General features: G+C 49.9%; 1 protein-coding gene across 4 annotated transcripts in view; it reads left to right on the top strand.

The window, feature by feature from the left end:
- The window catches only part of KAZN (kazrin, periplakin interacting protein), a 510,314-nt gene that overhangs the window by 421,717 nt on the left and 75,568 nt on the right, over positions 1 to 13,029 (top strand). For all 4 annotated transcript variants that reach the window (XM_029064854.2, XM_029064860.2, XM_029064858.2 and 1 more), the window contains 5 exons: positions 3,895 to 4,065; positions 6,325 to 6,514; positions 7,683 to 7,813; positions 9,972 to 10,022; positions 11,489 to 11,612. In XM_029064854.2, coding sequence (XP_028920687.1) covers positions 3,895 to 4,065; positions 6,325 to 6,514; positions 7,683 to 7,813; positions 9,972 to 10,022; positions 11,489 to 11,612 — 667 coding nt within the window. The remainder of the gene's footprint in view (positions 1 to 3,894; positions 4,066 to 6,324; positions 6,515 to 7,682; positions 7,814 to 9,971; positions 10,023 to 11,488; positions 11,613 to 13,029) is intronic.

Below are 13,029 nucleotides of genomic sequence, written 5' to 3'. Positions count from 1 at the left end.
GCCACCTGACAGCTGTGTGACTGTGGGCAAGTCACTTAACTTCTCTGTGCCTCAGTTACCTCATCTGTAAAATGAGGATGAAGACTGTGAACCCCACGTGGGACAACCTGATTCCCCTGTGTATACCCCAGCGCTTAGATCAGTGCTCTGCACATAATAAGCGCTTAACAAATACCAACATTATTAACATTATTATTATTAAAACCCAGGTCTCTATTCTTTGCACTAGGTCATGCTGCTTTTCATTTCTGTTCCCTGTGGGGAGACACATACACAGGCCATTAGAGGGTCAGGAAAGGAAAGATGTGGATCAATCAATGCCTCAGACAGATGACCCGGCCAGGGGCAGAGAACACATTGGCGGGGGTAAAGGATGGGAGCCCAGCAGGAGGCTAATGCAGTACTGTAGCTGTGGCAAGACCAGAGCTTGTACTAGGGTTGGAGCAGTTTGTATGTTGATCAGAAAAAGTGGCAGGACGTGAGGGAGCAGTGTGGCCTAGTGGAAAGAGGGCGGATCTGAGAGTACAAAGATCTGGGGTCTAATCATACTACTAAATTTGTATTTGCTGAGAGCTCATTGTGTGCACAGCACTGTATTAAACACTTGGGAGAGTATAATACAACAGAGTTGGTAGACACATTCCCTGCCCACAGCAAGCCTACAGTCTAGAGCAGGAAGGGTCGGATTCAGTCTAGAGTGGTCTGGTAAGTGGTACATCAGAGTTGGTGAGGCCTTGTTTGGAGATGACCGGTTCAATTAATAATAATGATAATAATAATAAATGTGCCAGGCACTATTCTAAGCACTGAGGTAGATACAAGGTAATTGGGTTAACACAGTCTGTGTCCTACATGGAGGCTCACGGTCTTAATCCCCATTTTACAGATAAGGTAACAGAGGCACAGAGAAGTAAAGTGACTTACCCAAAATCATACAGCAGACAAGTGGCAGAGTCAGGATTAGAACCCAGGTCCTTCTGACTCCCAGGCCGGTGCTCTATCCCCTAGGCCATGCTGCTTCCCTAATTCCCTTTTCAATGGCCTAAAAGGTCTAGAGGCATATTTAGATCCTCTGTTGCCGTGCAGGGAGCAATGCACAGTGGCAGGCCTTGGGTGGTTTGGAGAAGTCAGCACCAACCCTGTACCCTCATGATGATCATTCTGACAGCTTTCCCCCATTAGGGTCCCCATATTTCCCAAGCCCCCCAATTTGCTCCCCTCCGTCATTCACCGAGGCCTAGCTGATCTAGTCACCATTCCTTTCTCCAACACTGAGCATTACCTGCTTTATGTTCAACTCGTGGCCTGGTTTAAGGAACCAGAATCTGAACTGGGAGCTCTGAGAGCTGTTCAGGCTTCACCAACTCATCTTGCTCAGAGTGCTGCTCTTATCTTCATCAAGCTGCCTTTTTTTCCCTCCCTCCTTATAACAGCCCTCTCTAGTGGTCTTCTGGAGCCCCCAGCTCAATGTGGGCAGGGAATGTGTCTATTTATTGTTTTATTATACTCTCCCAAGCGCTTAGTACAGTGCTCTGCCCACAGTAAGCTCTCAATAAATACAAATGAATGAATGACCCCGGAAGAATGTCACACTGACCCTTGGCTCCTCACAGTCCACCTTGCTGGGGAATTCCCAAAGTCCTTAGCCCATCTGCCCCCTGCCCTGGCAGACTGGTGGTATGTGGTCTTCTTCCCTTCTAGACTGTAGCTCACTGTGGGTGGGGAATTTGCCTACATACTCTGTTGTACTGTCCTCTCCCGAGTGCTTCATACAGTGCTCTGCACATAGTAAGTGCTCCATAAATACGATTGATTCTTTGATGGGATGTACATTCCATTCCAGAATGCTTTGCATAGTGTGGGCTCCTCATTCTCAAAAGGAATACAGACACTTGAAGTCCCGTATCTCTATTCGTGGGGCTGGCAGGCACAAGGTGCTGACTATAAGTGAACAACCTGTGAAATCTGTGAAGAGTAATTAGAATCCTAGACAACTGGCCATTGAAACTTTCCTCACGGTGAATGCGGAACAGCCTGTGCTAGAGAGGTGGTTGAAGAGGCTGCTCCTGGCCCTTGAAAGGGATTTTGACAAGTGGAGCACGCTGTTTTCAAACACTCCCCACGCTGGAAAAAAATTCATTTTGAGCTGGTGTTCTTCAAGCCAGCCTCACCAGGGTACTGCAAGGGGACAGAGCCTACATCCCTGTCTAAGTCTCCCACAGGTCTGGTCATCGGTGAATATATCCAATTGGGGCTCTGAGATCTAGACTTATCATGCCTGTCAGTTGTACGTGATACAAAGTCGGATTCTTCATCGTAGTCCCGCTGGCTGGGCTCAAGGGCTTCAAAGGCCACCAGGCTGTTTTTTGGGTGTTTTTTCTTTAATGATATTTTTTAGAACTTACTGTGTGCTAAGCACTGGGGTCAGTCCCAGATAATTGGGAAGCAGCATGGCCTAGTGGAAAGACCATGGACCTTAGAGTCAGAAAGACCTGTTTCTAATCCTGGCTCTATCACTTGTCTGCTGTGAGACCTCGAGCAGATCTCTAACTTGTCTCTTGCCTCAGTTACCTCATCTGTAAAATGGGGATCAAGTTAGTGAGCCCCATATGGGACAGGAACCAACCCAATTTGCTTGTATCGACCCCAGCACTTAATACAGTGCCTGGCACATAGCACTTAACAAATACCACAATTATTATCATAATCAGGTTAGACACTGCCCATGTTCCATATGGGGCTCACAGTCTTAATCCTCATTTTTACAGATGAGGTAACTGAGGCACAGAGATGTTAAGTGACTTGTCCAAGGTCATCCCGCAGACAAGTGTCAGAGCCAGGATTAGAACCGGGTCTTTTGACTCCTGGGTCCGTGCTCTCTCCACCGGGTTACGCTGCTTCTGGTTGTAGCCCTTGAACAAGGGAGCGTGCATTCCCCAGCCTTTGAATTTTCTTTTCTGGGTACCTGCCACTGGGTAATTCACAGCTGAAATTCAGAGGTCCCCTCCGCTGGTTTAGAAATCATTCCGATGGTGAAATGAATGTCTCAGGTCTCCAGGCTGTGGGAACAGCTGGTGGAGTCAGGATCGAATAGAAACCTGAAAGAAGGCACAGAGCCATGCCAGCTGGCAGCAGAGTCTTTAAGCCATGGTCCCCAAGGGCTCAGATCCCACAAACCTGCTGATCCTGACTGTTGGTGTTGGCTGAGGCTCTACAAAAATTTCCCAGGACCCCCTGCTGCTGGGGACGGGAGGGAAAGCAGGGAGGCTGGCATCTCGGGGAAAGTGCAAGTGCAAGCTGAATCTTGGCATCCCCCGGGAAACAAACCAACGTTGCAACAGTTCTGCAATTTGCAGGATGGACGGTGGTAAATTCAGCGGTGTCTGGTAAGCAAGCTGGGAATTCTTGCCCACTCAGCCTCCCTCCTTGGACCGGCAGGATGCTTCTTCTGTAACAAGTCACTAGCCCGACATCTTGGCCTCGGGTTCCTGGGGGCAGGTGAAAGCAGGTCACTGTTGTTCAGAGGGGCTTAAAACTGGATTCTGACAGAGGGAGAAAATATCCGATGGACTCTTGGGGACCTAGAGATAAAGTTTGAAGATGTGGTCTGCTGCCAGCCAGGAGAGGGGAGGCCCAGACGGGGACTGTCACCTGTATCTATGAAGTCATTACCAGGCTCTGCCTTCCTCCTCACCCTCATTGCTAATTCCACTGGTCTGCAGCTTTGGGGACCTGAATGGTGTTCCCCAGGTTGGAATGACGTGTCTCCCCAGCCCCTCTTGGATGTGATTCCATTCCAGTAAGACCATACACAACAGGGCCCAAGTTCCTACCCAGAGAGAACTCCCTCCGACCCCTACTACCTTCACGTCCTGACTTTCTCTGTCTCTGCAGGAGAGTGAAGATGCGGTCAAAGCATTGGCAAAGGAGAAGGACATGCTGGAACGGGAGAAGTGGGAGCTCCGGCGGCAAGCCAAAGAAGCCACCGACCACGCCACGTCGCTCCGCTCCCAGCTGGACCTGAAGGACAACAGGATGAAGGAGCTTGAGGCTGAGCTAGCCATGGTGAGAGGGTGTCTGCTTCTCCTCCTTTTTATCTCCTCCTTCCCAAGGGCCTCAGTGGTGGGAGCCCAAGGCCGAAAATGTATTCTAAATCTCAGCAATCTGGGGCTGGCCGGGGCTGACATTCAGCTCTGCCGCTCCCTCATCGGTCAGAGCTACCAGGCCCAAAACCAGCTCATTGGCCGGAAGCCAGGGGTGACTGCACCGGCCCTTTAGCAGCCCTCGACTAGATGAGGTCTATTCGAACTGGCCGGCGCTGCTGGCTGAATCAAAGGTGGTGATGTTTCTTGGATAGGGGGTGGTGGTCACTTCATTTGCCAGGGAGGTGAATTTGGTTCAGGGTGAATAAAATGAACATGAGTTGAGGTCCCTGCCCTGGAAAGGGGCAGTGGGATGCACCCCTCACTCAGCCCAGCCCTGCCTGGGCAGGTTCAGGCATGTTTCGCTCCAGCTGGCACAGAGGCAACTGCCCATCGTAGGAGTTAGGGATCCATTGGAAAGAAGGAAAAGAGGTGGTGAGGGAGTACAAACCACTGGAAGAGATCCAGCAGGCATAAACTCCAGAACTTGGGGGGTTTGCCTTTGGCTCCTCCCCGCTTCATTCTGGGTTCACCCTGCCCTCTCGCTTCTGCTGGCATTCCTATATATGGAATAACAATGTTGGTATTTGTTGGTATTTGTTAAGCACTTACTATGTGCAGAGCAGTGTTCTAAGTGCTAGGGTAGATACATGGTAATCAGGTTGTCCCACGTGAGGCTCACAGTTAATCTCCATTTTGCAAACGAGGTAACCGAGGCCCAGAGAAGTTAAGTGACTTGCCCACAGACATACAGCTGACAAGTGGCAGAGCTGGAATTCAAACCCATGACTCTGACTCCCAAGCCCGGGCTCTTTCCACAGAGCCACGTTGCTTCTCTATCCCAGTGTGACTTTTTGGGGGTGTCAGGGGACCCTCTGACCCTTCCTGACCCCACCGAAATCAAGGAAATAGAGCAAACAGCACCTTATGCTAAACTTCTTGGGCTGGATTACCTCTAGTCAGCCGGTCCTCCTCTTACCCAATGCTGACATCTAGTGGCCACAACGTCCTACTAATAATAATGTTGGTATTTGTTAAGCGCTTACTACGTGCAGAGCACTGTTCTAAGCGCTGGGGGAGATACAGGGTCATCAGGTGGTCCCACGTGAGGCTCACAGTCTTCATCCCCATTTTCCAGATGAGAGAACTGAGGCACAGAGAAGTGAAGTGACTTGCCCACAGTCACACAGCTGCCAAGTGGCAGAGCCGGGATTCGAACCCGTGATCTCTGACTCTCAAGCCCAGGCTCTTTCCATTGAACCATGCTGCTTCTGTAGTCTTTTCTGGAAGAGCAGGGGCATGGAAAGTGTTCTTTCCCCCACGTCTCCCACCCTTTCTTGGGACTCTGTATCCCTCCCTTGTTCAAGGAAGATAGGGAAGTCAGTACACAGGCACCGGCTTCTGGAGAGGCAGTGTGGCCAAATGATGAGAGCCTATAGAACTGGGTGTCAGAAAACCCTGGTCAAGTTCTGGCTCAGCCCCTCACCTTCTGTGTGTCACCCTGGGCAGCTCCCAACCTCTGAGCTCAATTCTCCAGGGCCCTGGCAGGTGTTTTTGGGGCGGGGGGGAGCGAGGGGCAGGAAAGATGGGGGAGAGAAACACACACAGAGTCTCTAGGATGGCAGGTTTGCTGCAGAAGGCAGGTGTTAGAAAGGTGACTGCTGCTCAAGTCGGGCCCCTAGAGCTACTAGGACAGGAGGTTACACCCTGGATTGGCCATACAGACTGCTGAACCACTTCCATCCAGGCATCATGCCCGGAACTGTGTGTTGGTCTCCAGCCTCTGGTCCAGTGCCGCTTCTTGAGGTCGGCTCCCCCTCTTCGAAACGCAACAGCTGGTGTCACAGATCAGAATACACAATATTTGACTCCCCAGTTCTTCAGGCCGTCTTCCTGCTGAGCCTGATGCTGTGGGCATATCAAAAACGAGCAGAGGAAAGGTAAAGACTGAGCCAGAGTTAGGATGGTCATTCTCTGGCCAAGAGTTGCTTTGCTGGGCAGAATAAACACAGAATGGCTGGCTGGTTCCACCAATTCATAGCCTCTAAAATGTTCATTCAGTGACACCAGCGTGGCTCAGAAGGGAGAGGGAGAAGCCTCATTTTTACTTTGAGTTTACCATGGGCATTTTGGGGAACAAGTGCTCAACTCCTTCTGTTTTCTTTCCCTTCCCCTTGGGCAGGCAAAGCAGTCCCTAGCCACCCTGACCAAGGACGTGCCCAAGCGGCATTCGCTGGCCATGCCAGGTGAAACGGTTCTCAATGGGAACCAGGAGTGGGTGATGCAGGCGGACCTGCCCCTCACCGCCGCCATCCGGCAGAGCCAGCAGACGCTGTACCACTCCCACCCCCCACACTCCGCAGACCGGCAAGGTGAGTCCCCCATCCCCAGGCGCCACCCCTGCTTCCAGAGCCAAAAGCTTCCCTTGGGTCCCTCCTTCCAGATGAGAGAGAAGGCTACAGTGTCAGCGGGTAAAAGAGAGGCCATTTGGGAAAGCAGTCTTGGCCCTTGGGGATGGTATAAAGAGCAGAGACACCCCTGCACCCTAAGAGAACATTCCAGTGACAGGCCCAGAAGTGCTTGGGAAACTATGGAAGCCCTAAAGATCGTTGGGGTCAGCAAAGGGAGCCAGCATTAGGGGTTAACAGCAAGTTAGCTTTCTGGGGAACAGAACTAGCCCTCCTTATAGTTTCCTATAGCAGCTGGAGCCACTGTCGTCAGCACAAACTCCTGAATTATCCCCCTCTCATCTTAATCAGTGGTATTTACAGTGTGCAGAGCACTGTACTAACTGCTTGGGAGAGTACAATACAATAGTGTGGTAAACACAATCCCTGTCCACCTGGAGCTTACAGGCTATAGGGGTGCTGCAGTGAATTGATGGAGTACCACCAGGGCCAAGGACTACATCTTCCTAAAGGTGGGTTGATGATAATATCTGTTGGCTGCTGCCATTCCAGAGGAAGCAAAGGGCCACAAGGAGAGGGGTAGACTTCAGAAGACCCCTGCAGCCTGGATGTCCAACCCCAAGCTGCCTATGTCCAGAGGAGTGCTCTCTCCCTCCCCCCTACACCCTTCTCTCTCTCCCTTGTTACATAGTGCCCAAAGGGTTGGCTATGTTCAAACTCCTACCTTCCCTAGTTTGATATTTAGAAAACATATTTGGTTCTCTTTAATCAATGGTATTTAATGAGCATTTACTGTGTACAGAGCACTGTACAATCTCTCGGGAGAGTACAGTACAACAGAGTGGAGTATGGTTCCCTCCCCATAATCAGCTTACAGTTTAGAGGGATAGACATTAAAAATCAATTTCAGAAAGGTACATTAAGTGCTGTGAGGCTGAGAGTGGGATGAATATCAAATGCTTAAAGATCCCACTGCCTCTTAGACCTCTTAGAGGAGATATGATATGAGTAAGGCTTTGAAGGTGGGGAGCTAGTGTGGAAGAGAGCAAGAGGCTGGGCCCCTGGGAACTGGACCCCAGTGAGGGAGGGAGAGAGTCATCAGTATTGCTTTGTCACTGTTTCCCACCTCCAGCTGTCAGGGTGAGCCCGTGCCATTCCCGTCAGCCTTCCATCATCTCCGACGCATCGGCCGCAGAAGGGGACAGGTCATCCACCCCTAGCGACATCAACTCTCCTCGACACCGCACGCACTCTCTTTGCAATGTAAGTCCGGGGCGGCTCTAGGCTCCTCTCTAGCCCCAGGTCCCCCATAGGATGCACCATGAACTCTCCACCCACCCTTCCTGGGGAAACCTTGCCACATTCGTGGGTAGTGCCTGTGGGGGCAGTTGATGGGGGCGTTTCAATTGAGTCTGACCCGCAAAGGTGACCTGGGTCATTTCCCTGTAGGGGGGAAGGGGATCCTTAGGTGAGTTTCTCATGGGGAAGATAGTCTTATGGTGGGTAGGAGAGAAAGGATCAAGAGGGCTGAGTAGAGCTAGGATGAGGGTGTTGCTATTTGACAGTGTGAGCACAAGAACTCTAGTTTTGGTTCACTAATCAAAAAAAGGTGGCATTAAGCTGGGGGGCCAGAAGGGGTCGAGAATGCAGATTCAGGGCCAATCAGAAGTGGTCAAAGACTTCTCACCACTCCTGAGTTGGGGCTGAAGATTCAGGGGGAGCGGAATTGTGCCCAGTGAATTAAGTCGGTGGCTCCAGACACTGATTATCCGTGTTCCAGATGCTGAAAACAGCCTCTCTCCCATTTCAGACTACCAAGGTTTGAGGGCAAAAATATGTTGTGAGTGAAATAATAATTTGTAGGGCACTTGGATATTTTCCAAAGCCCTTTCACATTATCTTCATAACAGCCTCATTTTACAGATGAAGAAACAGGAACAGAGAGGTTAGGTGATTTGCCTGAGGTCTCGGAGCGGGCCAGAGCTAAGGTTAGAATTTGGGGAGTCTCTTGATTGCCAGACCCTTTCCACTAGTCCATGCTGCCTCTGTGAAACCACTTCTAATAGCAGGGCCTCGATGCTTACTCTCCCACTTGCCCCCTTCTCTCACTCCTTCTCAAGAGAGAGGTCATAGTAGCACCAGGTTCCCAACAAGACATAGCAGAAGAACACTCCTCACCCATGGAAATGAACCTCTTCCTTGGGGATGAATGGTATTTATATCTCCAGGGTATATGAGAATGGTTAATCCTTTCCAAACTAAAGATGTCACCCTAAATAAACTGCTGTCTTGGGATGAACAGAAGTCAGCTCGGTTCCCCGCCAAACACCCGCTGAGAGAAGAATTGTGCATGTTCAGACCATTTCTTCAGTGGAACCAGCTTTAGCAACCAGAACTAGAGTGGGTCCAGTGCCCTAAGGGGGCCCAGAACTGGTGGGGCCTGCCACTCTGCTAGATAGATTTCCCCCTGAGTAATAGCCCTATAAAAGGGAAAGTAATAAGGGATGTGGATGACCATTTTTAAAAAGCAGGTTGACATACCTTCAGTGTAGGGCTGCCCTCCATTTGGGTAACTGGAAGAGCTAAAAAGGGGAAGTGAGGCACGTTGGGAAGAAAACCTTTAGATGGTGCCTTCTGATGCCAGACCACCACTATACCAGTCCAGCAGTAATGGAAAGTGAGCTAGTCCCCAGTTTTGAAGGACAGACTAACTGTAGCTCCTGCTATAAGATCCTGCTTTCAGGCACATGCTGGCCTGGAATCTTACTCTGACCTTAGGGAGACACATTATGATAGTCTAGAAGTTAGGAGACGTTTCCCCTCTTTCCACTTACTCTGGTAGAGATTTGCTGTTCTCACCTGCTGAAGTGTAGGGACACTTCTGCCCAAATGGGGAGGATGGAAAAGTAGTAATAGTGTGTAGACAGAGCACTGTACTAAGCACTGGGAGAGAATACACAGGTGGGAATTACACATGGTCCCTGTCCCTCAGGTGGCCCTCAGGTGGCTCATGATCTAAGAGATGGAATGTAACAGAGCAAGTAGTGTAAGGGCCATGTCAATCCTCAGCTCCTAAATACCTTGGGGTTGCTGCCCGGGGTGATTCTAAGCCCAGTTTGGTGGGCACTTGGGTCAAAGGTCATGAGAGCCAGAAAGAAGGAGGCTTTATACATTAGGGTTCTCCCACGCCTTGGGCTCCAAAATTCAACCAACCCCTTTTTGGTGACTTTTAAGGGTGGATAAGGAAACTGAGTTTCAGACCTACCCCTTAACAAGAGTAGCCAGTTCTCGTGTTGATGCCCCAGAGCAAACAGGCCCAGGAGATGAAGAGGCTTCTGTTGGGTGTTCCCTGTCCAAAGGGTGCTGAGCCTAGAGCTGTGTTTTTGCTGTTTCAACTTACTTTGCCTCTTTCTTGTGGTAGGGGGATAGTCCAGGACCAGTTCAGAAGAACCTGCACAACCCAATTGTACAGGTAGGAGATGATTCCCTCCAGTAGCTGCTGCCCCAAGCCAGTACCTATGAAACTCCTCCCACCATGTATGTTTTTACTCATTCTGAAATTTAGAGCTTTGGTGATTCAGCTGAGCCTCACAACCTGTCATTAAAGTCAGTCGGGAGGATTACTGGGCCACCATTGTTCAGTTAGAGGATCTGAGGCTCGGAGGCTAAGTCAGTTTATATAGGGAGCACTTACTGTGTGCAGAGCACTGTACTAAGTAAGCACTTTGAAGAGTTCAACGGACATGATCCAAGGACACATACACAGTAGATCAGAGCCAGGTCTCCATTCCCATTCCTTACTGACATACAGCTGACCCATTTGTTCATTCACTGGTAATTATGGAGTGCTTACTGTGTGCAAAGCAGTGTAGTAAGCTCTTGGGAGAGTACAGTGCAACAGAATTGGTAGAAATGTTCCCTGTCCACCACAAGCAGACCCACCTAAATTGGAGCCCAGTCCACTCCCACTGCCCTGACATACACTGAAGGAAAGGAATCTGGGTTTCCAAGACCGTTAAGACCAGGAAGCCCTCGAAAGCCCAGCCTTCAAAAGCCTCCTATGCCTTCCTGCCCAGAAAACTGACCCCAAGATTAAAGGATTCTCTAGGAGCTGACCATCCCACCCTAAGCCTAGCTCCCAGGCCTGGACCGTGAGTGACAGCCTTTTCCAGAGGGGTGCCCAGCTTGGGGCCAGGCCCTGTCCCCTCAAACCTCATATCTCAATCAGTTGGTCATTAAAGGCTGCCCTAGCTTGTAGGGCCTCTTGTTCCTTCCCTCCCTTCCTGCCTTTGGGTTTGCTGCTTAGCAAATCTGGTGATCCATGAGAAAGAGAGGGAGGAGTCTACACTAAAGGTGAATGTGAGTTAGGGGTGAGCCAGGGTTTTTAGGTTTTTTGCTGCTGCTAAGCCATTCCCATGGAGTATCTGGTAATAACCTCTAACTGGGGAGAGGTGCGGGCAGAGAGACAGACAGACCTAATTATTCCTTTGGCTCTGCTGCTTACATCACTGCCACTTTTACAGATTGCCCATCTGCTAACCTATTCTTTTCTTCACTGGTATTTAAGTGTTTATTAAGTGCCAGGCACTATACTAACTGCTGGGAATCATATTGGACATAGTCCAAGTCCATGTCCCATATGGGGCTCACAGTCTTAATCCCCACTTTACAAATGAGGTATCTGAGGCACAAAGAAGTTAAATTACTTGCAGAAAAGTGGCAGAGCTGGGATTAGAACTCAGGTCCCCTGTCTCCCTTGCCCATATTCTTTAGACTAGGCATGCTACTTGCCAAAAGAATGACTTATACTTGGTTCGGGTGGTGGGATAGGCCGGGCCTGGGCATATAAACCAAACCATACCATCCCCTGATCCTTCCGCACCATCTCACTCTGCATTCTTTTCTTTCCCTTCTTGTTTCCCGGTCTCCATGGCTCAGTCTCTAGAGGATCTCGAAGACCAAAAAAGGAAAAAGAAGAAAGAGAAGATGGGATTTGGCTCCATCTCCAGGGTCTTTGCCAGAGGGAAGCAGCGGAAATCCCTAGATCCAGGCCTCTTTGATGGTACTGCTCCTGATTATTACATAGAGGAAGACGCAGACTGGTGACTGCCCCGATAGCCTGCCTCCCTCTGCTGACAGTGGGTGTGCGTGTGCGCGCGCGTGTGTATGTGTGTGTATGTGTGTGCGTCAGCTGCGTCTGTGTGTGTGACTGTATCTAACAAAAGACAAACCAAGTGTGAGCCCCTCTCTCTGCGTCGCCACCTCTGTAATTGATGTACATATTACAAAAACTGTGTGTGAATATGTTAACTGTTGTCCTTGGAGCGATGCAGTTGTGTTGTAATCTCATCTTTTTTATGTTTCTTCTTTTGGGGGAGAAGGAGGTTTGCTTTTGTTGGGTTTTCGCCCCTCCTCCACACACCCCCTCTCCCAGTTTTTTTTTGATGAAACTTGAAAACTTGAAGGACTGCTGTGTATTTGTAAATAACAAAAATATCGTGCACCTTGTGCTTGTAAAACGTCTGTTGTCCAAACCACTATTGCTGGAGCCCGTCTCGTGGATGCATTCTGTACCTGGTTTGATTGGGAGGTGAGGGACAGACTAGATCCTCCCCTCAGAATGCACCTGAGCTACATTAGCAACTCCAACCCCCTTCCCTCACTGCAAATCAATGGAGAGGAGGAGGATGGGCTGGCTACCATTCACCAAGACTAGCAAACCCAGCTAGGGAAGTCTTCTAAGCCAGGCTCTTTTAGGGAGGCAATCTAAGGTCTTTTAAGGGCCTGCCAGTTTTGAAATCATCTTTTTTTTCTTTAAAAAGAAAAAAATCTTTTTTAAGTTTTAATTTATTTGCACAAATGCAGAAAGCTTATTCTAAATTATTACATAAATATTGGAGTTTATATTTTTCCACAGGGGCCGGGAGGGAGGGTGGGAGTTTCTATTGACCGTACGTTCTCACGGAGCCGCCCGATGGACTTGGAGAAGGAGGGTGGCTGAACCCCAAGGGAACCTCTGATTTCAACCTCTTGTGCTTATGTCTCCCCTCCCCTCCTGCCACCACCCCTAAGTTGTTTCTGTTGTATTTCCATCCCTCTCATGAAGTACCCCGCCCCCCCCCCAACCGCTTTCTGAACTTGACACACGTGATGTAAGATTCTCTGTAAATATCTATTTATCTAGGGTATAAAATGCCAAACCTGATGGAATTGTAACGAGGGTATTTATTAAGAAAGAGAGGAAGGGGAGGGTGGAGGCAGGCTGCAGATAGAAAGCCAGGCGGAGGGCTGTGGTTGGGGGCAGCTGCACGGGAGGGCCTTGGGGACACCGCCAAACATCGGTGTCCTCCCTGTGCTGAGCCAGTGTAACCACCACACCAGCCTTCCTCTACTCAGAACTCGTACCAGGTATTAACCGGAAAGGCACAAGTGCCTTCCCATCCTCCCCTCGGCTCCCCCAAGCACCTCTTGTGGAAACA

The sequence above is a fragment of the Ornithorhynchus anatinus genome, chromosome 5 (assembly GCF_004115215.2).
Source record: "Ornithorhynchus anatinus isolate Pmale09 chromosome 5, mOrnAna1.pri.v4, whole genome shotgun sequence".
Classification (NCBI taxonomy): Eukaryota; Metazoa; Chordata; class Mammalia; order Monotremata; family Ornithorhynchidae; genus Ornithorhynchus; species Ornithorhynchus anatinus.
The sequence above is the reverse complement of the archived record's forward strand: the minus strand, read 5'-3'. Positions and strand labels throughout refer to the sequence as shown.